Source organism: Boeremia exigua (assembly GCF_020726555.1).
Source record: "Boeremia exigua strain MPI-SDFR-AT-0100 chromosome Unknown C7974scaffold_5, whole genome shotgun sequence".
Lineage (NCBI taxonomy): Eukaryota > Fungi > Ascomycota > Dothideomycetes > Pleosporales > Didymellaceae > Boeremia > Boeremia exigua.
Window position 1 is genome coordinate 801,580 of NW_025763522.1, and position 22,800 is coordinate 824,379.

A 22,800-nucleotide genomic window follows, 5' to 3' on the forward strand; every position below is an offset into this window, starting at 1 on the left:
TTTTCCTAAGACAATGTTCCATTGTCATGGCAGCGCATCATTGTACGACGCTCAGACAACTATCATTACAGATCGAAGATCTCTAGACCACGCTGCTAATCTCTGGCTCCCTCGTGGGTATCGCCTTCGTTGGCTGCACCTCATTGCCCATCCCCGCCCACAAATCTTGCGCATACACACCTCCTATACTACCATCCCCTCCCACCCTTCTGCGTCCCAAACACCGCCCTCGTAGGACTCTGCAGCCCCCCGGCCGCCGCCTCAGCGTTCTTCTCAATCTCCTCCTTGCGCCTCTTCTCATCCTCCTTCTCCTTCCTCCACATCTCCTCGCTCTTCCAAACCATATTCCCTGCGCCGCCCCTGCCCTGCCGCGCGACGGGCAGCTCCTGGCCCTCGGGCGTCCAGGGCTTGCTCACGTTGGGCGTGGCGTTTGTGGGCGGCGCGGTGGACTCGCCAGCGGGCTGGGAGAACGTGCCTTCTGTCTGCAGTGTCTTGGGCTGGAACCAGTTCCCTGCGCCGCCGCGGCCCATGTGTGCGTAGTCTTGTGAGGCGGTGGACGAGGTCTGGGAGGGTGCTGATGGTGTGGTTGAGGGTGGGTTGGCAGCCTCGACATCCTGGAGCTTAGTTAGAGATGTGGCATATGCTTTTGTGGCTATACTGCGTACCTCTGCGGCTTTCTTGCTTGTTGCAGCCGCTTGCGCGATGTTGCCTGCGCCGCCACGACCGTACATGTTGCAAATGTGCTTGTCCGTAAGGTGCTGCTGCGCTGTGGATGTTGCGATTAGACGTCAGTGACAAGTCTAAACAAGATTATGGGAGGATTGTGCAGACTGCTGCAGCTGTCGGCGGCTCTGGGTGGAGTTTCACATGATCTGAGTACCCGAGGGCTCGGACATGATAGCAACGTGGGGAAGGCTTGTCTAGACGATCGGCCCACGGGACCTCATGTGGGGTCTGAGATAATCACAATTGGTCAAGGACTTGGCGTGAGATAAGCACCGCTGAGAGTAGTCTAAGATCACATAGGATATAGAAGCGAATGTGTTTGATGTGAACAGTGGGAAGTTTTCCATTGGGACTCTACTATGATAGCACGTCAAGCGAAACAAAAGGTGAACACGCTGTTCATGGTATATCCGATGTAGAGACCGTTCCATACAAGAAGCAAATAACCCACACAATCATCGTGCGACAAGAAAACCTAGCCCACCTGATGTGCCAATCAGGTATCTTTCTGGATGCACCGCAACGCCAATGAACTCCGCTAACGCTAATTGAATTTCTCAATAAGACAATCTACTCTCGGCCTTCTTGCACAGCGCGAAGGACGGGGTAAAGGTTGTGCTCATCGTCGTCCTCAATGCTGTGGTGCTCCTCCTTGCTAACCTCATTGCCCTCCTCGTCGAGGTAGTCACGAGAGTCAAGGCGCTCCTTGAGCCAAGCTCGGAGCCTCTCGATCACACGGATGTTCTCAACCCAGACCTGAGAGTCGTTTGCTGTTTCTGTGGGAGTGTCGGAGACAACGCTAGGTGAGCGAAGAGCGGGATCCACCTTAGGAGAGTGGATAGCCAACTGGTTGACATCATGATGTAAGTCGTCCTGATCAGAGTTGCGGCGCGACTTGGAGGAACCGTCAGAGCCAGTGTCCATCTCGTCAACCTCCCTTCGGTCAGGTGCAGCCTTCTGGAGAAGGTTGCCAGAGAACCTCCGGCGACCATCAGCATCGAAAGCAGGGGCAAGACCGGAGGAAGGTGCGGCAGCAGACATGTCAGACATGGCGCTGACTGACGGAAGAGTGGGGTACATGCTGCTGATGGAAGATCTTGAAGTGGGAGAGACACCGCTGGAAGAGTGGCTGGCGCCGGGCGAGTGCTGAGAGCTGTAAGACAAGACACTTGAGGCGGGTGTGAGCGCGGGTGTGTCGTTGGCAGCAGCTGTAGCGTGAGATGATTGGGAGTGGCTGCTCGACAGGCCAGGCGGGGAGTGGCTTGAGCGGTAGCCTCCGGCGCCGGTGTGGACGTAGTGAGCTCCAGCTTGCTGAACACCCGCAGCTGCGGCGTGGTTGGGGTTTTCGTAGACGGTGCTCTGGAGCTGCTCCAAGAACTGGTCAATGTTCAGGAGATCGCTCTTGGTCCTCAGGTTAGGCAGGGGCAGCGAATAAGGGTGGTGCATCGGGGGGTGCGAAGCCTGGGCGACCATTGTGCCACCGTGGCCGTACTCGCCCATTCCAGGAGACTGGTAACCACCGAGAACGGGGAGCTGGACACCCTGGAGACCCATCAGACGCTGGCCAACGTCATAGTAGGTAGAGGGATCAATTGCACGGCGCTTGGCATCGCCAAAGAACTCGTTCAATGCATCGTACGCGGCACGCTTACGGATCTCGTAATCATTGGTGAGTTGCTGCGTCTGGTTGACAGCGTAGTAAACGGGGCCATAGGCGGAGTTCTGGGGAGGGCCTCCGTAGAATCCGGCGGGTGCGCCTCCAGGGTGCTGCTGTCCATAGGCTCCGTTGGCTCCTAGAGCACCATCAGGGTACTGGTAACCGCTGGCTGTAGCGGCAAGCGCCTGCAAGTCAGCAACCACTGCGGCACTGGTTAGACACAGAAGGAGAAACATTCGAGATGGGGATACTTACGTTTACCGCTCTGGCCGGGATAACCGCCAGCGCCGTGGGGTCCGCCCCGGTTGGGCTCGGGTGAGCGGAGCAAGACAGAGTCATCAGCGTGGGTCTTGACGTGCTTCTTCAAATCCTGAGGACGCTTGAAAGCCTTGCCGCAGAAGTCGCACTTGTGCGGCTTCAATGGCACGTGAACACGGATGTGAGAGGTGATATGGTCACGCTTCACAGTCGTGGTGCGGCAGTTACCCCACTGGCAGGTCAAGTTGAGGTTGTTGGTGCTCTTGCGGCCAACATGGCGCTCACAGACGTGGTCCTGGTTGATGTTAGCATCTGTGTAACGATCGAGTGCAGGCGGCTGTAGACTTACGTAAAGCTGCTCTGCTGAAGGCAGACGCTCGCCGCATGCCTGCCACTGGCAGGTGAGTTGGTCGCCGCCCGAGTTAGCAACAGACGCAGGCGTAGGCGCGTTCTGCTGAGTGGGCGTGCCCAAAGGCTGCTGCTGCGGCGTGGTGGCCGCGGCGGGCACGGGTGCTTGTTGTTCGACGCTGCTCATGCTTGGCAGCAGCGATGCTATTTGGCTCTGTAATGAAGACACGATGATTGTGGCGCGAACGTATCTCGTTCAGCGCAAAAGAAAGAGTGAGGTTACTGGCAGAAGCTTGGGGTGGGGAGCAAGTCCTTGGGTTGCAGTAATAAGAGGAGGAGAAGGCGCCGAGCTTTGAGCTGAGGACGGGGGCCACGGCAGATTATGAGAAAGAGCGTCCGCAGCGGAATTTCCAAGAAAACCCTGCGGAGGGGGCCAATCCCTTAGCGCGAGCCAAGGGTTAGCCGCTTGGCTCGCTATACCCTTTGCAGCGCCGCGACAGCGCTCAATGATTGAGTCCGGCCCTTTGGCCGCTTCGCCCACCAGCCGTCAAGAGCCCATTCGGCGCCTGTGATGCGCACCTTCCAAGCTCCAGCAACCGTCTGCGAGGGCCACATTGCCGCAGTCGACCAGTTGGTCAGGGCGTCCAGTGATGTTCGGCCGTCATTTGAGCGGAATCTCTTGCTCGTCTTGGGTGCTCTCTTGGCCCGGCGGAAGTCTTGTCGCCGACACGCTGAACGTCGCGCCTTCTAGGCGACGCAGGCCGTGTCGCAATCAGCGGGCCCTCATTCATCGAGGCTCGAGGATCGATCAGACCCCGCGCTTTCCGAATGAGGGAGGTGGTTGTTTCCCCGACTCAACATTGTCTCCAGCCTCCAGCACCTCCTGGTATCCGCTTGAGTGCTTTCCTGCGCTCCTCGCTCCCTATGCCTAGTCGAGTGCACCACCAGATGCCGCCGCAGCATCCGCTGTCCCTGTTTTGGGCAACCACTTGTCAGCCATCTGCATTGTCTGCTGACCGTTGATGGAGAAAGAGGCTTCGCGCTGATAGGCAGGTGCAGTCTGCCTCGCTCAAACCGACCACGTTCATCAAACAGCGGTTCCCTCGATCAAAGCAGCATGGCGACCCCGATCTGTGAGTGCCATGATCCCGCTCGTCTTGGCCTCTCCCCAAACTGCCAAGTGCCAGCCAAGCCTGAGCGAATTTTGGATCGAGGCTGTGCAAATCCAGGGGAACACGCATGGCCAGCTTGCATCTTTCTATTCGCTTGTTCTGGGGGGTTACGACATCGCAATATGGACTAATTCAGACCTGCTCGCCACCACGCGTGATTCCCTAGCGATCGAAATCAGCTGCAGGCTGCTTCCATGCGCAACTTTTAATAGTGTGCAGTGCATCTCGTCGCATCTCCAGTTTGATAACACGTCAGGCGTTATTTTGCTTTACGACTTGAAAGCCTCCTGTCTCGAATATACTGCATCCAGGCGCGCCCGACCAGCCACTTGGCGATCAGGGCTTGTCTTGCTGGAGTGTACGCGCAACGCAGTTATTCAATACACAGTATATAGTAATACTGTGTCATATTGACTGCGATAAAGATAAACTGGACCCTACATAGCGTCAAGTGGGTGTTGGACGTGCCCAGGTGCAGTTAACAGTGTGATCGGTTGCGCACCGAAACCACCACCACATGGCACCACAAGTCATGAATCCATCCCCACAGAGCGCATCGGAGCCCGATACTTGCATGCGCTGAGCCACATGCTTCGGCTGCGACACGCCACAGCCAAAGGCGAAGAGACGAATATGTACGATGACGAAGACTTTTGGTGATTCATTCCAAGAGCGCGGACGCCTTGGTACATGCAGTGCAACTTGCTCAGTGTCTGGTCTCTTGTCCCGCATTCTCCGCAGCTTCCAAGACTCTGCCGGAAGAGCGGAGCGCTGCCAAGCGTCAACCACCTACACAGCAGCAAAAACGGATCTGCATCCCTAGGAGTACAATGCGGGCGCGAGCGTACGCATGCACTGCACCCAGTCACGTCCGACCTGTCACTTGAACGGAGGCATGCAGTCGTAATGATGGCTTCTTGGCTGCGGTGAAGGTGCTCAGATCCAACAAAAGTGCCGTTGACATTGGCCAAAGCAGCCGCTGACCTCCAACAAAGACTGTGCTGACCACATCACCATCTCAAGACGCATCTCGGTATTCGGCAACACTCTGGGCCATGAAACCTGCTTTCGTCACCACCGGACCTTCTCACGTCGAGCATTTCGTGCAACTTTGTTTGGTCGTCCAAGAGAGCCCGTGGTGCGCCAGCCTGGTCCAGAACTTTCCTCGCCGCGTCGGACCCTTGCGAGGCTGCTGCCCTACGACAGCACAATGACGATGGCGGCGCTGAAGCCACATGGCAGTGGACCAAACCGTGGACTAGCGAGCGTCACTCACATCCGCAATAGCTTTTCGAGCGTCCAGCACAGCACTGAAGACGCATATGCAAACTGCCCTACTCAAGAGTCGTGAACAGCGACGCCGTGACCAGTGGATCTCTCCACACAGAACACAAGACGTCGTAAGTCCCTAGCGCTCTACTGCCAGGAACCCCCCGGGTTCTGCTGTGAAGAGTGCAGGCCTCCCCCTCCCCCCCGCGTCCTCACCCGTCTCGCAATCCCACATGGCCAATCACCAGGCGTGGGGATAGTAGCAATCAATCGACCGATCTCCAGTCAACCCGTCAATCAAACAGCCAAACCCCAGGAACGAGGGGGGACCGGACACCAGCTGCTCGCCCAGGCAGATGCCGGGCGCTGACCGAAACACTGTCGCATTGAGTGCTGGAAATGTGCCAAACGCGCTGACTTGGCAGGCGGACGCGAAACAAACAACGGGTTTGCCATGCTAGAGTCCAGCTGGCAGGGTCGTGGAACCGCGTTCTCTCTACGCCGGCGCCATGTTCCAACCTGACTTGCCCGTAATTATAGTTGTGTTAGACGCTTAAAGTCAAGAGCTCAAGATCGGTATGTAAAGCGTCTCTCAAATCAGGAGTCGCAAAGCCACCTGGATAGGTTGTGCTTGGCAACGGTCCAGCAATCAACGCGATCAAAAGCGCTCGTCGATGTGCTGCGTGAAACCCACTCACGGCTACTCGCAATCTGGGAGAGGAACAGACAAGTCATGGTGTGCGCCTCGACAGCGGCCCTGTTTCACACAAGAATGCAGTGTCGGCCTCGTGCTGTTCGTATAGGGCAGACAGGCCCAGTATCAGTGCTGTATCTCGTCGCCGCGGCGTGAGATCCTCTGTTCTCGTGCCGGCCGCTCGACAACTCTCCTCGTCGTACCAAGAACGTGGTAGCTGCAGGCAACCAGCAACACAACGTCTACCTGCCTGCTCCCCCTCACTCCCACGAGGCAGGCGTTGCAGCGCGTCTAACCAGGCCACGCGACCACCGCGCAGACCACCCACCGCAGCGCACCCCCGGTGCTCGATCGGCATGCAAACGGCCCTCCAGCGTCTGGGCGGCGACGCTGCACCAGCGGTGACGGAATCCGCGGACCATCCCTCCCGCGGCACGTGTGCGCAGCGCGGAGGCTGTCGCATGGTACCTAATCAACAGCAACGTGAGAGTCGCGGTGCGGTGTAAGGGCCCTGTCTCGACGGCGTTGCCGTGCAGCATGTCGGACGAGATATACCGAGCTGGTTGGAGATGAGCGCAGCGTCTGTGGTGGTTTGCGTGGACGGGGGCTGCGTGGATGTCGAGTGATGTGCTGTTAGGGATACATCGGGTCTCATAGTTTTGAGGGTTTGGGACAGGTATGCTTGCCGCTGGCGTTTCGTACTCTGCTTCTTGTGTTGTAGAGGAGGGGCTGGGAGAGTGCGGTATGCACGGGGAAGCGCGGTGGGGGGGTATTCATATCGAGGCAACCTTGGCAGGAACATATATCTCGTGTTTGCGTCCTTGTGGTGAGGTAGTGTTATTGTTTGTACACGAGGTAGTAAGGGCTAGAAGACAGATCTGCTGCCCTAACAGACGCCTAGAGCACCACGCCAGCTACACAGTCTACACACATCCAGCACACCTCCAGACCACGGCTCTCCAAGCCCCCCGCCATCCTCACCACCCAAACGCCTCATCGTACCAAAACACCTCACACCCCTTGCGCACATACACCTCGACACACGCCTTCAAGTCGGCCGTCAGCCGCTTCGGCCCACAGCACAGCACCGCCGTGCGCGTCCCCCGGCTGAACACCTCGTCCACCACGGCCCGCATCTCGGGCCGCCCGTGCGTGACCACCATCCCGCGCCGTGTTGTGTTTGGCTGCTCCTGCGCGCCTAGTAGCTGCGCGCTCTCTTGCATCTCGAAGCCCTCGGTGTCGTCGTCGTCGAGCGCGAATATAGGCTCTGCGCCCACGGCTGCGCCCGCACCCGCGCCCCGGGTCACATACACCTCGACCTCGGCCGGGCGCGCCAGCAAGCCCCCGCGCACGGCGTCGTCGCGCCGCGCATCCACCCCGCTCCCCGCGGTCTCAGGAAACGCCCACAGCGCGTCCGCAAGCGTCTGCACGGCCCACACGCACCGTACGCGCGCGGCGCCGGGCGTCGCGTCGTGGAACTCGGCCAGCGCGCGCCACACGGGCAGCACGAAGGTCGCGCCCACGCCGCCAGCAACCAGCAGCACGGAGTCGTACTCGGTGAGGTCGGGCAGGCGGGCGGACGCGCCGTAGGGCCCTTCGAGGGCGAGCGCGAGCAGCGGGATGTCGCCGCCGGCGGTGGGCAGCATGGACACGCCTGCGCCGCCTTTCGCGAGGCGTTGGGCGAGAGCGGCGAGTTCGCGTGTAGCGCCGGCGCGCGCGCGCGCGACGAGGAGCAGTTCGCGGTCGAGCCCGGGGAGCGAGGCGATGGTGAATGGGTTCGCGTGCAGCGACTGTGCGCACTGGGCCGCGAAGCCGGGGGGTTTGGAGGCGCCGTGCGGACGCGTCAGGTAGACGTGTTGGCCGGGGGGCCAGGCGAGCGCGGGGTGCGCGTCCGGGAGCGGGATGCGGATCTGCACGAGCGAGGTGCCGGGGAGGAGGCGCAGGGTGCCCTGGTAGGATTTCAGGCGCAGGGTGCGTGAGAGGGTGTGCAGGGCCAGGATGAGGACGGTCTGGTAGACGTAGATGCGCAGGTGCGAGACGTGGAGGAAGAGGGGGACGACGAGGAGGTTGGCGATGGCGACGTGCGAGAGGTAGAAGACGCGGTAGTTGCGGCGGCGGACGAAGCCGAGGGCGGTGGTGCTGATTGCGGTGAAGAGGGCGAGGGCGATGAGGCCGAAGATTACGTCGCGGTCCTGGAGGCGTTTGGCGAGCAGGTTGGACATGCCGAAGAAGACGAGGTAGAAGACGGCGTGCAGGAGGAAGAGGAGGTAGACGATGCGGCCGAGGACTTGGTGGGCGGCTTTGAGCTGCTCGTGCGAGAGACGCGTGATCCATTGGACGGGTGAGTAGGGCGTTCGCATGGCCAGGAGGTAGTGGAGGGGGAGCTGTGAGGCGCCAATCTGGCCGAAGCGTTTGGTGAGGTGAAGATAGTCTAGGGATGTCAGTTGATAATGCAAAAAAACACCGTCATTGTTCCTACCAGGCGAAGTATTGACGAAGCAGAGATAAAGAAGCCATGCGGTCCAGAGAGTCCCCCCGATCCACTCCCCTCTCGTCCCCCAGTCCCATCTCGAAACGACATCCTTCTGCATCCACCACATGACCCTCGCGTAGCGACTATGCAGCCCCTTCAGCCACCCCAGGGTGTTCTCGCGGCCCTTATTGAACGACGGAGACTTGGGCTGCTCATAGCGCATGCCCTTGGTGACGATCCACCTGATGCCAAACGACATCTGGAACAGGGCGAAGACGACTAACACGGACCATTGCGCGGCGAAGCCGTAGTAGTCGAGGTTCTCGCGGCGCTGGTGCTTTTGCTCGTCGCTCAGCGGCTCGAACGAGTATCCGAGTGCCCAGTAGGACTTGGACTCGACTTCATGGTGGCCCTCGTGCCGGCGGAAGATGTCCATTGTGGGTTGAGATGTGACAGGGACGGAGTGCAAGGTGGCTTCTATGTTTTGGTGTTGTCACGACGCCTGAGGCACTATGCACCACAACGGCAGGTGCCTGGGTTGGCGATAATTATAGCAAAAGACGCGCTGTTAGTAGTGGACGGTAACGTGCATGAGCTGACGGAAGTACGAAGCTTGCGTGCTCGGATGAGGCGGACACGATAGCGCGGCGGTCAAAACTCAGTCGTCGACAGGCATAGTCAAACAAAGAAGGTTACCTCGCTGCACCGGGCCGTCTTGATATGCTCTTGAGCACATATCTGACGAAGGGTCAGGATCAATAGTGGAGGCCCTATTGAAGGTGCCCGGTTGTGTGTTAATCAGCTAGCGCCGCCTCCCTACCCCAGGCTGAACCCCGCCATGAGGCTGGACCCTGCATTTGCACCTCTTCCGTCCAGCTCGAATCCGTGATACCGGACATCATACACTTGCAATGGCGTCGAGAATCCCGCTCTGGCTCGACTGTGTCCGTACCCGCCCACGACTCACCCCGCGCCCGTATTGACGACCGCCAGGACACCGGACACGATGTAGGACGCACGCTGCTGCTCACCACGCCGCTCACAGCCCGCAGGATGCCTACGCGCTGCTGCTCTGCGCCCACGACCCGCGCGTCGAGCTCCTGGGCACCAGCACCGTGCACGGCAACGCAGCCCTCGACCAGACGACCTTCAACACGCGCGCCATCCTCGAGGCCCTGGGGCGCCGCGACGTGAAAGTGTACACGGGCGCCGCGAAGCCGATTGTGCGCGACGCCGTGCACGCGGCCGATATCCACGGCGAGAGCGGACTCGACGGCGTCACGCTGCTGCCGCAGCCCGTCGAGCCCGCGGCCACCGACGTGCCGTACCTCGAGGCCATGTACCGCGCGCTCATCGCGACCCCGCCCAACACGGCCTGGCTCGTGTCCACCGGCACGCTGACCAACATCGGGCTGCTGTTCCAGCAGTACCCGGACCTCGCGGGGCACCTCAAGGGGCTGAGCATCATGGGCGGCGCCGTGGGGCACCAGTTCACCGACGCGCCCATGGGCAAGGTGCAGGGCGAGGGCGAGCGCTTCGGCAACTGGACCGCGTACGCCGAGTTCAACGTGAGCCGCCACGCAGACCCGTGATGCGCACGGCTAACCGCCCAGATCTACTGCGACCCCGAAGCCTCGGCCTTCATCTTCGCGCACCCGGTCCTGCGCCCCAAGACGACCCTCGTCCCGCTCGATCTCAGCCACCTCGTCCTCGGCACGCAATCCGTGCGCCGCTCGCTGCTGTACGGCCGCGCCGCCGCCACACACACAGACACACCCACAGACACCCCGCGCACCCCGTCCACCCTCCGCGCCCTCTTCGCGCAAATCATGTCCTTCTTCGCCGGCACCTACGCCACGGTATTCTCCCTCACCGCCGGCCCGCCCCTCCACGACCCTCTCGCCGTCGCCGCCGCCATCTACCCGGAATTGTTCGATGACCGCGGCGGCGAGCGCTTCCGCGTCGACGTCGTCACCGCAGGCGTGCACTCGCTCGTGCAGTCCGAGGTGGGCGAGCTGGGCAGGACTAAAGTCACGCCGCTGCCGCCGGGCGAGGGCGGGTGCCGGATCCCAAGGGCTGTGGACTTGGAGCGGTTTTGGGGGTTGGTGGAGGATGGGTTGGCGAGGGCGGATGCGGTGAGTCCGTTGCCGGTGGTTGATCGGGGGGTGTTGGAGCGCGATGGCGTGTTTGTGGGGATTGACTAGGGGTCGTGGACTGCCTTTACTAAGAGGTGTTGGCTGCACGCCTAGGGCGGTGTTGGACTCGGAGCGCGATACATACATCACTCCTACATCAGCATGCCGGGACAACCCTCACAAACGGCTCATAAAACGAACACGATAGAGTACATTTGCAACACTCCCAGCCAGTCTAACCCATAACACCACCCATGCCCCTACATATTCGCCTGCTTCCCCGCCTCATCCAGCTTCCCCAACATCCCCTGCACCTCCTTCACCAACGCCTTCCTCTGCGCCCTCGCCTCCGCATCGCCCTCCGTCTCGACCCCATCCAGCTTGAAAATAATCTGCGTCAGAATCGTCTCGCTGAGCTTCTTGTACTCGAAGTCGCGCTTCGCCTTGTCCGCGGGCGGCGAGCTCATGAACTGCACGCACAGCGGCACGAACTCGGTGTGGAATTTCGACGCGATGGCGGCGAGTTTCTGGGCCGCGGACTGCGGGGCGGTGGCGGGTTTGGGTGTGGGCGGCGCGGACGAGGGGCGCGGGGCGCCGATGTGCGAGGGGATGGGGAGGAATTCGGGGTTCGTCGGGGCCGCGGAGGAGTAGCCTGGGGTGGAGGAGCCGGAGGCGGGGAGGGGGCCCTTCTTCTTGCCCTTGCGGCCGCCGCGCTTGCGGGACTTCTTCTTGCCTGAGGTGTTGGCGCCCGAGTCCGCGTCGTCCGAGTCCGAGACTTCGTTGTCGCTCCATTGCGGCGCGGGTTCGTCGGCGCCTGGCGCCAGGCCGCCGGCGGGTGCTTCGCCGACGGTGACGAGGATCTCGCTGCCGGTGCCGTCGCCGCGGAGGCCTTCTTCGCGCGCGGTGCGCTCGTCGAATTTGAGGTTGCGGCCCTTGTGGAACATGCGCACGCGGCGGGCGTCGTCGACGTTGAGCTTCTTGGCCGCCGCCTGTCTGATAGTGCCGACCTTGAGGTTTCCGTCGCGGATGCTGTGCGCGGGGAAGTGGGTCGGGTAATGTGTCCTCTTCTCCTTGAAGACCACGACGTCCGTCTCGCGCTCCGGGTTCTTGTCGTCCCAGTCGACAATCTCGGGCGCCGTCCCGTTGTTCTTCCGCAGGTCTTCGTTGGTGATGTACGAGAAATCCGAGTCGTTGACGACGCCCGAGCTGGGGTTCTGGCTGGGACGCCCAAAAGGCGAGAAGCGCCCGCCCCAGCTGCCGCCGGCGCGAGAGAACCACGACATGGTCACAAAGACGGCAGCGAGCCCGATGGCAAGCGTCGTGAGGTACGTAGGGTCGTCGAAACGGGGGTTCGTGACAAAGTCGGCGATTTCGGCGACGCGGAGGGTGTGGGCGAGTTTGGTGAGCGTGTCCGTACTATCTTCGTCCACGTGGACAGGCGGGACTGTGGTGGAGAGCGCGGGGTGGTTCTTGAGGAAGTGAAAGGACCGCTTCACGTCGTCAAGGAAGGTATTGATCGACGCCACGGTGAGAGGTCAGCGAACCAGTCCCGCAACAAAAGCAGGGCTGTTCACGCGATCGCGGGTGACGTATGAGGGGACAGAGAGTCTGGCGGTGAGTGGGGTCGTCAGCTTCGAATTGCTGATCGGCGGTTTATTCGAGCGAAACTGACGTCGCCGAGCTCAGGGTCTTCGGCACCTGACTAAGCACCGTCTTCACCGTCTGCATGTTTCATGTGGATGGAATCACTCAATGCACAACGCAAGTATTCGAAGAAAGAGTAGATTGAGTGTTTGCATTCTGTCACTCACCGCAGCCTGGCTGCCTCGCCGTGATTCGTTCAAACTGCGACTCCGTTCGCCTAACGTCCCAATAGATAGTAAAGTCTTTTCTCGATGCTCCCGCCTGTTCCTACAAAACAGCGAAGCGTGTGTGCTCATCGACAGCGAAGTCGTTGAATGCGTGGATCTTGACGCGGGGCTATATCTAGAAATGCAAGTGTTGGCCCGCCACCAGTGGAAAAGGTGCGAAAATATAAAACGAAGGAAATCAGTGGACGCTGTACGCTACAACTCGATGTCAAAGGTGGAAGAGAAGGCAAGGGCAAACCACCCCGGGCTCAAACGCCATGTACATGAAGGAAACGATTTGGCAGTATGTCTTGAAAATGCAAAGAAATGGGTATACGCAAGAACGGTGCTACATGACGATGCAACATTTGCCCTTCTTTTCGGGAATCTCTTCCGTGGGCTCTCGGACTCGGGTTATCTTGGGCTTCTCATCATTCGATCCTTGCTTGATGGAAGGAGGCTGGGGCGATGGCACACGGGGGCTTTGTGGTATCGTGGGCGTGAGTTTGAACTGAGGCTGTTCGACTGCTGGAGACCGGTCGGGGGCGGGCGCAGGCGCAGGCTTGTCTTCCAGGTGTGAGGGCTTCGTGTCTTGGCTAGAGAGCGGCCACTGCCCACTCTCCCTCTCTTTCTCCAGTGCAACGGGGTCGATCTGCGACAGACGCTGGACTCCCATCTCTTCGGTGTTGAGCAGCCGGAAGTCTGTGTCATACATGGAGCCGACGCGGCCCTCACTCTCCCACTGCTCTTGCTGCATACGCTTGGCGTGTGTGGGAATGATCTGCTGGTCGGGCGGGAGGCGCGGGTCGGGCTTGTACATGGTCGCAATCCAGGGTGCCTCTCCCTCAGGCCGATGGCCGGTGGTCGGGCGAGAAGCAGCACCGTTGCCTTTGTTTCCTGAGGTCTGCCTGGTCTTACCCGTGGCTCGTGTCGTGGTGCTGGTCTTTCTCGCGCCCGCAGCCGTCTTGCCAGTAGCCTTTGCCCTAGGCCCTGATTTCGGAGGTTGCTTCATAGATGATCCGCTAGCCGAAGAAGAGTTGTTGCGGGTGTGGCCACGTTTCTTCTCGTCGAGGATGTCGTCCAGAAGCACCTGGCTTCCTATACTTCCACTTCGTACTCGCGCGCCAGCGGCAGCAATGTCTCCACTCCAGTTGGTGCCGCCTGATTGTGACCTCGGCAGGGGCGCATCGCGGTCTGCGAGTGATGCGGGCACAGGTATGCCACTTGTCTTGGGGAGGGGAATGCGAGAGGTGCTAGGTCTCACAGTGTGGTTCGTCCTCGATGATGGTGGCTGCATCTCGGGTGCTGGGTCTTCGCTACTGGCTGGACTCCATGCGTGGTACCTTTGGTCCTCCATAGCTTCGTCGTCGTCGGCAGGTAGCACGGGTCTTCCGTAAAGATCTTCGCCTGCCAGCTCAGAGTTGGTACGAGCTCGAGTCCGTCGGGAGGCGCTCTGTGACCGGCTGTTAGACCGGCTGGTGCGCCCCACTCTGAACCCAGCCTCCTCCATTTCCCTGATCTCAATCTCCTTCAGCTTGTCGCGGTGTATCCATTTGCTCTGATCGGCATCCGGGTCGTTGGTCTTCTTCGAACCGCGGCCCCTGACAGACGCCGGCGGACCCATCTTGCCCTTGGTGCTCTTGCCGTAGGTGCTGTCTTGCTCGGCGCTGGCAATCACATCTCGACTCGGCTTCTTGTGCAGTGAGCTTGCGCGCGGGTGGTTTCCTCTGTCGTCTTCGTAGGTGCCTTGCGACTCCCAGGTTGTCGAACGAACGGGCTTTACAAAACCGTTGGCTTGCGAAGTGTGCGGCTTGCCGTACGCGGACACCTGATGGCCAGCCATGAAGGCCTCCTGGTCATATGACTGCCTCTGCAGCATGCTGTCAGCAACGTCTCATAGTGGTGGTGGTGGTGGAAGTCAAGTTTTGGGCAGTCATGAATTGAGTTGGCGCTACCGTCATCCATCATTGACAGCCGCAGTAGTGCCAGTAGCGGCGATTCGTGACCCAGATCCCGATCATGTGTGACGGTGGCACGGAGGGAGAAAAGAAAGAGCACGCACCGAACCGTCCAGAGGTACCGCGAAATCCCACGATGTTTCTGCGCCGTGCGAGCTGCTGGGCGGCGTTAATTGTTGGACTTGCGCAGGCTGCCGTGACGAGGCGAGAGCAGCCATAGGACGTGCGGCGGGTTGCAGTCAGAAGAAATAATGCGACAGCCAGCTCCCAGGGCGGAGGCTGTTTGGAGGCGAGTCAGGTGGTGGCTGTAATGACGACGCTGTGAAATGTTTCGTTCCTCGGGGAGGCGGTGACGCGCTTGTCCGGGATACTGTGAGAAGCAGTAGCGAGCTGGCGATGGCCGCGGGAACGGGACAGATCCTCGCAGGCGTTGACCGAAGCCGTTGCAAAGAAGAGCGAACAGCAACAGAGCTCAGCGGGCGAGGAGGCGCGGAGGATTATGAGGGGGGTTGCATGCAAGAGGGGCCCGAACGCAGCCAGTACCGTGCAGCGGTTGGTCGCGCGAATTAAGAAAAGCAAACTGCAAGAAGAAAGAGATACAAGTGAATGTTAGCGACCGAACGGCTCTGCAGCGCACTCTGCACTGCGTCCAGTAGCTGAGGATGCCTCGTGAGACCTGCGAGCTGCCGACGCGAAGGAGTTGGTTTGCGGGTGAGAAGGGAGGCATCTTTTCGGGCCTGGAGCACTGTGATTCGTGCTTGGCTTAGAGATACCCTGCGTAATTTCGGAAAGCAGCCCTGCGCATGCCCACGGCGAATGGCACGAGCGTTACTCCCTGAACCTTGGAAGGCCAGATTACTGACGGGAAGAAGCAAGGAGACGGCGATGCAGCCTAGTATTCTCTGTACTCTCGAGAACGGGCAGCACGCGACATGTCTGCTGCTCCTCCAATCCACAAACGCAGAAACAACATGGACACACTGCGGTTGCATTTGGCACGGATTGATTGTCACGACGCGTCTTGTGCACTTGCCGCTCTGTGCATCCATGCATAGCCAGCGCGTTGAGCATCGATTTACTGAGCCATGCCCGATGTACACAACTAGGTTTCGGTAGCTGGGGCACTGCTCTGACAGCAAGATCGGGTTGCATTCCCACTCGTCAACGGCTCGGTCCTCGAGAAACGGTTGAAGGCTGGGCCGCTTTCGGAGTCTCCAGGGCTCTCCTAAACTAACAGACGACTTTGCATCACAACGACTATTCGGAAGTCACACGACCGGGATACCCGATCGTTGCAAGGCCACATTCTGCGCAGTTCCTGACAGCGCACTGAAGAGCCTGGCCATTCCCGGCTGGCAAGGCTTGCAATGCAGGGTATGTATATGGATCCATTACGGCAGAGCATATTCACCAGTCATGCATGCCTGCTTCATGTTTCAAGCTCTCGGATTGTTCCGAGCGATCCAGCGCGACAAACTATTGCCGATAACTCTGCTCCCGCGAATGGACGCAACAAGGCCATTGTTGATCGTCTTTGAATATCACTATTCTAGCTTTTGCGATGTCCTGGTAGCATATTTCTATTATGCCAACCAGGCAATACGGCGCTTGTCAGTCGGCGCTCAGTTGAGGCGGGTGTGTGTTCTCACGCTCCTTATCCTCACGATACAAATGACAATCGACATCGGCATCGGGAGACGCCATCGAAAGACGCTACTTACATCCACGTATTCACATCGATCTACTCGTAGAGCCTCTCCCTCGAGATCTGTGGAGACTGGTTCACGTAGCCCTTGCTCCGAAGACTCCTAACAATCCGCTTTGTCTGGCCTTCTCTCCCGGGGTGCAGCGGTTTCCTTTTGCATGGCTTGATCCTGCCGAGACGTGCTTGATCGCGCGGAAATTCAGTTGCATGGCTCCGCCTGAGTATCGCGTATCACCAGCTGCCCAACCTACGAGATCTTACTTGTTGTAAACACCCTACCTGGAGACCGCTTCGTCTTCCTAGGTAGAAGAGAGATAGTCCCCACGTCAAGCAGTACTTGAAGATCTTGGCCTCGGTCGATCTAGGTTAGTCCCAATGAAATCAACCAATGCATTAGATGTCGCTAGCCTGTGATCTGACGACTAGCACCGCTCGGATGGTTTCTTTGGTAATGTTGGAATGCGATGCAAAGTAAGACCTGGCCTTGAGTGCGACACAGACCACACAACAGTAGAGTGAGGACAATGTAAGGAAATTTTATAGGATACCTTTTTACCTACAATCCAAGTAACGCTTAGTTAAATTTTAGCTTTGGTTATCACAATAGCTACAAGTAGCTTGAAGGTCGCTCATCTACCGCGTTTCCTGAAACGTGGGAGCCATGCAGACGTTGTCATCCGACCTCGCGTACATCGGTTGTTATCGAGGGTCTCGATCTTGCGACTAAACAGAGCTCGAGGGGTGTATTCGAAGGGCGCTGACGAAGTCAAGGGCGGCATGACTCGAACTATAGCCAGGCGGGATACGTGTATGGAGACAAGCTGAACAGTCAGTCTTGACTGTGAGCCCCATCGCCTGGAAAGGCTTCGGTCAGCCTATTATTGCAGCAACGTGAACGTCCTATTGTCCATGCTAATCGACGGTAAACATGTGTTGGCTCCCCCTGTAGAAGTGCAAGCCTGGCGGGAAAGATACGATCGCAGGTTCGAGGTTGTTTGGAAGGGAGCGAGGTGGGCAGGAGGTCGTCGTCGGTGGCATTATCGTGTCGAAGTGTGTGAGGAAGTCTTCACAATGCCTAATCGAAAGCAGAGGCGGTGGCTATCAGCTCACCGCTTTCGTGCTAATCGCAACCGTTCGTTCGAAACTAGCTCTATCGGACGTGCCGTGAGAGAAGCAAATGACATCGTGTGACTTGCAGGGCAGCGGTAGATGAAACCGGTCTTATCGAGCAAAAGGGCGGCTTACTAGTCCACAGACTGGCGGCAGCAGCTGTAGAATGAGTCAATGAGTTTGAACCTCTCGTTTACAACCTGCATGAAGGCAGAGGGGCAAATCCGATACAAACACAGAAGGCGAACACGGTGTGCAGGATCTAGGTGGTGACTTGATGGCAATGATGTGGAGCATGTGCATGAGTGGGGCTATGATGTTAACTTTGGATACCCCGCCATCCCAAAACTTTTTGTGCGATGAAGATCAGCGAAAGTCGAAGTGACATCTCGAAAGCAGACTCATATCAATGTGACTGCTCGTCAAGCTTCAATTTGATTGTGCAAGCTGCAATTTGAAAGGCATGTGGCCAAGCTTGAGTCAAGTTGTCGACGGCTTTGTTGCTGCATCTGCTTGTGCGCTGTCCCACAGTCGCATGAGGAAGCAGCGGCTGTGGCAAGTCTAAGCAGGCGGCAACGCAAGGCAGATGGCCAAGCAGCCAATCAGAGCGACTGATTTTGCCTTTGCGCGCGTTCCAGGTGAGAGAGGGGCCTGCAAGGCTTTGGGCGTTGCTCTATGGAAAATTTGCTTTGCCCGACGGAGCGACGTAGTTCTTGGCACGCCTGCCCCTCATAAATACCCATCAGCACCCGTACCCTCTCGGTTTCATCGTCTCTCACACCATACACGAGCTGTATATCTGGTATGTCAGCCACACTTTCTTGTGCTGCCCAAATAACTAACGGTCATTTGCAGAGAATCAAAAGTTAAACTTCACACCCTCCAACTTTTAACACACAACCGCCATCATGGGGTAAGCGCCACTCAGACGGCAGCACCTGCCTGAACCTACATCGACACGATGCTAATATATCCGGCAGTAAGGAGAAGACTCACATCAACGTCGTCGTCATCGGCCACGTCGACTCCGGCAAGTCGACAACCACCGGTCGTAAGCAATCCTCTTCGAACATGCGCGGGGTACAATAGCTCACAATGGGACAGACTTGATCTACAAGTGCGGTGGTATTGACAAGCGTACTATCGAGAAGTTCGAGAAGGTATGACGCACTCATTTTCTTTATGTGGCTACACCATCTGCAATCGCATTCATTGAGCGAAATGCCTCCAGCGGCTTTATCGCTTGATGAGGGGCATTTTTGGTGGGGTTGTGCGAGGTTTTCCGCGCGCTTGCGCTAGCCTCTTCTGGGTCTCGCCAACCTCACCACCATGCCCCACATTGCATTTCGCCTTCAGCCTTCGGAAGTGTGTCCTGGTTGGGACACTGCTGAAGCACTCCACGTTACTACTATGGTCTTCATTTTTGCTAACGAATTCACAGGAAGCCGCCGAACTCGGCAAGGGTTCCTTCAAGTACGCATGGGTTCTTGACAAACTGAAGGCTGAGCGCGAGCGTGGTATCACCATTGACATCGCTCTCTGGAAGTTCGAAACCCCCAAGTACTACGTCACTGTTATTGATGCTCCCGGTCACCGCGATTTCATCAAGAACATGATCACTGGTACCTCCCAGGCCGATTGCGCTATTCTCATCATTGCCGCCGGTACTGGTGAGTTCGAGGCTGGTATCTCCAAGGATGGCCAGACCCGTGAGCACGCTCTTCTCGCCTACACTCTCGGTGTCAAGCAGCTCATCGTCGCCATCAACAAGATGGACACCACCAAGTGGTCCGAGGCCCGTTTCTCCGAGATCATCAAGGAGACCTCCAACTTCATCAAGAAGGTCGGCTACAACCCCAAGCACGTCCCCTTCGTGCCCATCTCCGGTTTCAACGGTGACAACATGATCGAAGCCTCCCCTAACTGCCCCTGGTACAAGGGTTGGGAGAAGGAGACCAAGACCAAGTCCACCGGTAAGACCCTCCTCGAGGCCATTGACGCCATCGACACACCCACCCGTCCCACCGACAAGCCCCTCCGCCTTCCCCTCCAGGATGTTTACAAGATTGGCGGCATTGGCACGGTTCCCGTCGGTCGTGTTGAGACTGGTATCATCAAGGCCGGTATGGTCGTCACCTTCGCCCCCGCTGGTGTCACCACTGAGGTCAAGTCCGTCGAGATGCACCACGAGCAGCTTGTCGAGGGTGTTCCCGGTGACAACGTCGGCTTCAACGTCAAGAACGTCTCCGTCAAGGAGATCCGTCGTGGCAACGTTGCCGGTGACTCCAAGCAGGACCCCCCCAAGGGTGCTGAGTCCTTCAACGCCCAGGTCATCGTCCTGAACCACCCTGGTCAGGTTGGTGCTGGTTACGCCCCAGTCCTCGATTGCCACACTGCCCACATTGCTTGCAAGTTCTCCGAGCTCCTCGAGAAGATCGACCGCCGTACCGGAAAGTCTACTGAGGCCAGCCCCAAGTTCATCAAGTCTGGTGACGCTGCCATCGTCAAGATGGTTCCCTCCAAGCCCATGTGCGTTGAGGCCTTCACTGACTACCCCCCTCTCGGTCGTTTCGCCGTCCGTGACATGCGTCAGACCGTCGCTGTCGGTGTCATCAAGTCTGTCGTCAAGGCCGACAAGGCTGGCAAGGTCACCAAGGCTGCCCAGAAGGCCACCAAGAAATAAGCGATCACTTCTTCGGTCGTTTGTTTCTTTCTCATACTCTCTAGATACCTGGTTCTGGGGATGCGGGTTGGCTTCGGAAAAGCTATGATGACTTTCATGCATTACGGTCTGGTGGATTGAGGCGAGTCCAACCGTAGACTTTCACAATGATTGAATGAAATATGGACGGACACTCAACTTCTTGTGCTCTGCGCTGTGATGCTGTGCTTCGCGTCGTCTTCGACACGCTTCATGATGAACCCTTGTTGTTTCCGACACATGCACGAGTCCCTGTGGCCACGCCGTCTTGAACATGACACAATGTACCTCCCAGGTAGAGTGCGGCGGGCTGTTATGAGACCAGCACTCGTTGCCTGTGAATTGATGTACGATCCACACGGTTAGTGGCCGTTCATAGACGTTCTCACGCATGTATCAGCATGAGATCAAATCCATCTCACAATATCACAGTTCACTGCCATGATTGCCCCATTGACAACTTGATCAGGTCATCAGTGTCAGGGTGCTTAACCTGTTAGTGGCCGGTTCTCGCTTCAAAAAGTGCGGCGGATAAGCGACCTTTGAGCTGAACTTGTAGCTATCATAGTAGTTAAAGCTAGAACCTAGTTAAGCGTTACCTATATTGTAGGCAAAAAGGTCTTCTATGGGGTTTCTGTGCATTCGCCCTACTTTACTCGCGTGGTAGAATACCTGGCTCACATCGTCCGTGAGAGGCCGGTTCCCGGGATTTCGGCCTAGTGCGGTCCCAGCTTCCTTGACCGACGTCTGCACCACTCCCCAATCGCACTTCCAACTTCCAGTAAGCAATGTCAGCGGACCTATTCGCAGAGTTCAGCACAGGCTCAAGCGAAAATCCCACGCAATCAAATGTCTCCAGTGGACGGCAGCCCGCATCGACGTTCAGCTTCTTCGATGACTTGAACAACAAGCCTGCCACGGTCTCGCAACAGCCGGCCACATTCGCACAGAGCTTCGGGCACACCGCTAGTTTACCGACACAATCGACAACAGACGATGATGCTGATGACTGGGGTGACTTTGAGGGAGGATCAAGTCATGTTGATACTACATCATCTGCTCAACATGATCCTTTTGCCTTTATATCAAGTCAGCAGGCTCAGCCGCCACAGCAGGCTTGGACAAGCCAGCCTGTAGCACGCGATCCGTTCGGCTTTCAGCCGACAGGCCTTCCGTCAACCTCACAGGAGTCATGGACCAAGGCCCCAATAGTCAAAGCAAAGAAGCCTGCGGATTCCAACGTGCTATTCGACGCAGAGGAAGATCTTGATGATGACGACTTTGGCGACTTTGAGGAGTCGCAGTCTCAACCTGTCGAACCAGTGCCATCAGCACCATCAGCGCCTCCGGCGTCAGCAAGGCCATCTTCGGCTCTCGTCGACTTACTTGGAGATCTAGACTTCTCACAGCCTACGCCTTCAATAGTTAAAGAGCCAGGCAAACCGGCCAATGTAGTAGATGCAAAGGCCAGACCGACTACAGAAAAAAGCTCCACCAGAGACTTTGCTGCGCCCAAACAGTCAAAACCGAAGCCAGCAGCAAAACCAAAACCAGCGCCAGCCGTGACACCTCACATCGCGGATGACGGCTGGGACACGTTCGATGATTGGGAGGCTTCGATACCGGCACCAGCCACCAGGGCCCCTGAAGTCACCAAAAATCCAGCAACATTAGCACCTACACCGATCCTGTCTCCAGAAATGGATGATGTAGGTTCTGCAGAGCAGCCGCCGACCAATGTCCCACCACCTGGTGTCTTACTCTCACTATTCCCGTCCTTCTTTGCAGACGCGCAAGAGCAGCTGTTCAAGCCTATGGCTACACAAACGCTACCGATGAGGAACAAGCTTCTTGCCGAGCCAGGAACAATTAATTACCTCAAAGGGTATCTCATGTTAGCCTCTGTCGCAGCGCACATTATAGCAGGACGAAAACTTCGTTGGAAGCGTGATCAACATCTTTCTCAGGGCATGAGGATTGGGCCAGCGTCATCTCGAGCTACATCAGGGATGAAGCTAACAGGTATCGATCGAGGAGAGACGTTGAAAGAAGACAGGGAGGCCTCTGATGTTGTGAGAGTGTGGAAAGATCAGGTTGGCAGACTTCGACACGTCATCTCTGGTGTCAATCAGATCAAGTCTGGTACTTTGAGCCCTGCCCCCGATTTGCAGGAAACGCTGCCGGTCAGGACGCTGAAACAGTCTGAGGGTGGTGTACCTGCGCGCCAGCCGTGCATGTTGTGCGGTTTGAAAAGAGATGAGAGGGTGACTGCAGCAGACATGTCGGCTGAGGACAGCTTTGGGGAGTGGTGGATTGAGCAAGTGAACATGCACCGAGGTACGTTTTCTCTAACGCACTTCAAAGGAGCGCGACTGATGAGTTTCAAAGGCTGCAGAAACTTTTGGAACAAGCACAAGGACACCCTTAGACAGCGATGAAGTACTAGACTGTGCATTAGCACAAGACTAACGTTGGGGAAGGTAGGCATCAGTCATTGCGACCTAAAGTTGATCAAGGTTTTGGCTCGCAAATGAAGGCGATCCCTGGACCATGGCAGACCCTGTGTCGAGACTGCGACGTTCTCCTTCCATGCTTAAAGCCGCTGGGTACGGCATCCCTGAAGTCCGCTGCCCCGAGATAGACCGACAAGCCGTTTCTGTGCATGACAGGCGTCGGGCAAATTCACGGGCGGCATGTGCTCAGTGCTCACATGGACAAGCAACAGCAGAAGACGCTCGTCTATG

At 57.8% G+C, this 22,800-nt stretch overlaps 10 protein-coding genes across 10 annotated transcripts; 5 read left to right on the top strand and 5 right to left on the bottom strand.

The window, feature by feature from the left end:
- Positions 1 to 49: 49 nt before the first annotated feature.
- On the bottom strand, positions 50 to 1,005 carry C7974DRAFT_166118 (uncharacterized protein). The gene is made up of 2 exons (XM_046136056.1): positions 666 to 1,005; positions 50 to 614 (listed from the first exon to the last, which is right to left on the bottom strand). Exons 1-2 carry the CDS (start codon positions 729 to 731, stop codon positions 189 to 191), a joined length of 492 nt encoding a protein of 163 aa, XP_045997923.1. The 5' UTR covers positions 732 to 1,005; the 3' UTR covers positions 50 to 188.
- A 1-nt stretch (position 1,006) lies between these two features.
- On the bottom strand, positions 1,007 to 3,399 carry C7974DRAFT_166117 (transcription factor PacC). Its single transcript, XM_046136055.1, has 3 exons — positions 2,991 to 3,399; positions 2,639 to 2,936; positions 1,007 to 2,585 (listed from the first exon to the last, which is right to left on the bottom strand). The coding sequence occupies exons 1-3, from the start codon at positions 3,174 to 3,176 to the stop codon at positions 1,297 to 1,299; spliced, it is 1,773 nt and encodes a 590-aa protein (XP_045997924.1). The 5' UTR covers positions 3,177 to 3,399; the 3' UTR covers positions 1,007 to 1,296.
- A 31-nt stretch (positions 3,400 to 3,430) lies between these two features.
- C7974DRAFT_392252 (uncharacterized protein) lies at positions 3,431 to 4,299 on the top strand. Its single transcript, XM_046141657.1, has one exon. It carries the CDS (start codon positions 3,640 to 3,642, stop codon positions 3,919 to 3,921), a length of 282 nt encoding a protein of 93 aa, XP_045997925.1. The 5' UTR covers positions 3,431 to 3,639; the 3' UTR covers positions 3,922 to 4,299.
- Positions 4,300 to 6,925: 2,626 nt separating this feature from the next.
- On the bottom strand, positions 6,926 to 9,360 carry C7974DRAFT_452343 (ferric reductase like transmembrane component-domain-containing protein). Its single transcript, XM_046145817.1, has 2 exons — positions 8,604 to 9,360; positions 6,926 to 8,555 (listed from the first exon to the last, which is right to left on the bottom strand). Exons 1-2 carry the CDS (start codon positions 9,031 to 9,033, stop codon positions 7,102 to 7,104), a joined length of 1,884 nt encoding a protein of 627 aa, XP_045997926.1. The 5' UTR covers positions 9,034 to 9,360; the 3' UTR covers positions 6,926 to 7,101.
- Positions 9,361 to 9,508: 148 nt separating this feature from the next.
- C7974DRAFT_433285 (Inosine/uridine-preferring nucleoside hydrolase domain-containing protein) lies at positions 9,509 to 10,801 on the top strand (the record flags this gene model as incomplete). Its single annotated transcript, XM_046144913.1, has 4 exons — positions 9,509 to 9,541; positions 9,591 to 9,605; positions 9,650 to 10,165; positions 10,211 to 10,801. The coding sequence occupies 4 exons, from the start codon at positions 9,509 to 9,511 to the stop codon at positions 10,799 to 10,801; spliced, it is 1,155 nt and encodes a 384-aa protein (XP_045997927.1).
- Positions 10,802 to 10,992: 191 nt separating this feature from the next.
- On the bottom strand, positions 10,993 to 12,102 carry C7974DRAFT_309865 (BAG domain-containing protein; the record flags this gene model as incomplete). Its single annotated transcript, XM_046138242.1, has 1 exon — positions 10,993 to 12,102. A coding segment is annotated over one exon (1,110 nt), but the record flags the coding sequence as incomplete, so codon positions are not given.
- Positions 12,103 to 12,801: 699 nt separating this feature from the next.
- On the bottom strand, positions 12,802 to 14,932 carry C7974DRAFT_166377 (uncharacterized protein). The gene is made up of 2 exons (XM_046136057.1): positions 14,645 to 14,932; positions 12,802 to 14,452 (listed from the first exon to the last, which is right to left on the bottom strand). Exons 1-2 carry the CDS (start codon positions 14,756 to 14,758, stop codon positions 12,932 to 12,934), a joined length of 1,635 nt encoding a protein of 544 aa, XP_045997929.1. The 5' UTR covers positions 14,759 to 14,932; the 3' UTR covers positions 12,802 to 12,931.
- An 801-nt stretch (positions 14,933 to 15,733) lies between these two features.
- Positions 15,734 to 17,632, top strand: C7974DRAFT_392264 (uncharacterized protein). Its single transcript, XM_046141658.1, has one exon. It carries the CDS (start codon positions 15,957 to 15,959, stop codon positions 16,350 to 16,352), a length of 396 nt encoding a protein of 131 aa, XP_045997930.1. The 5' UTR covers positions 15,734 to 15,956; the 3' UTR covers positions 16,353 to 17,632.
- A 584-nt stretch (positions 17,633 to 18,216) lies between these two features.
- On the top strand, positions 18,217 to 20,492 carry C7974DRAFT_166447 (elongation factor-1a). The gene is made up of 4 exons (XM_046136059.1): positions 18,217 to 18,268; positions 18,336 to 18,406; positions 18,460 to 18,515; positions 18,797 to 20,492. Exons 1-4 carry the CDS (start codon positions 18,264 to 18,266, stop codon positions 20,036 to 20,038), a joined length of 1,374 nt encoding a protein of 457 aa, XP_045997931.1. The 5' UTR covers positions 18,217 to 18,263; the 3' UTR covers positions 20,039 to 20,492.
- Positions 20,493 to 22,741, top strand: C7974DRAFT_166442 (uncharacterized protein). The gene is made up of 2 exons (XM_046136058.1): positions 20,493 to 22,393; positions 22,445 to 22,741. The coding sequence occupies exons 1-2, from the start codon at positions 20,845 to 20,847 to the stop codon at positions 22,492 to 22,494; spliced, it is 1,599 nt and encodes a 532-aa protein (XP_045997932.1). The 5' UTR covers positions 20,493 to 20,844; the 3' UTR covers positions 22,495 to 22,741.
- Positions 22,742 to 22,800: the final 59 nt, after the last annotated feature.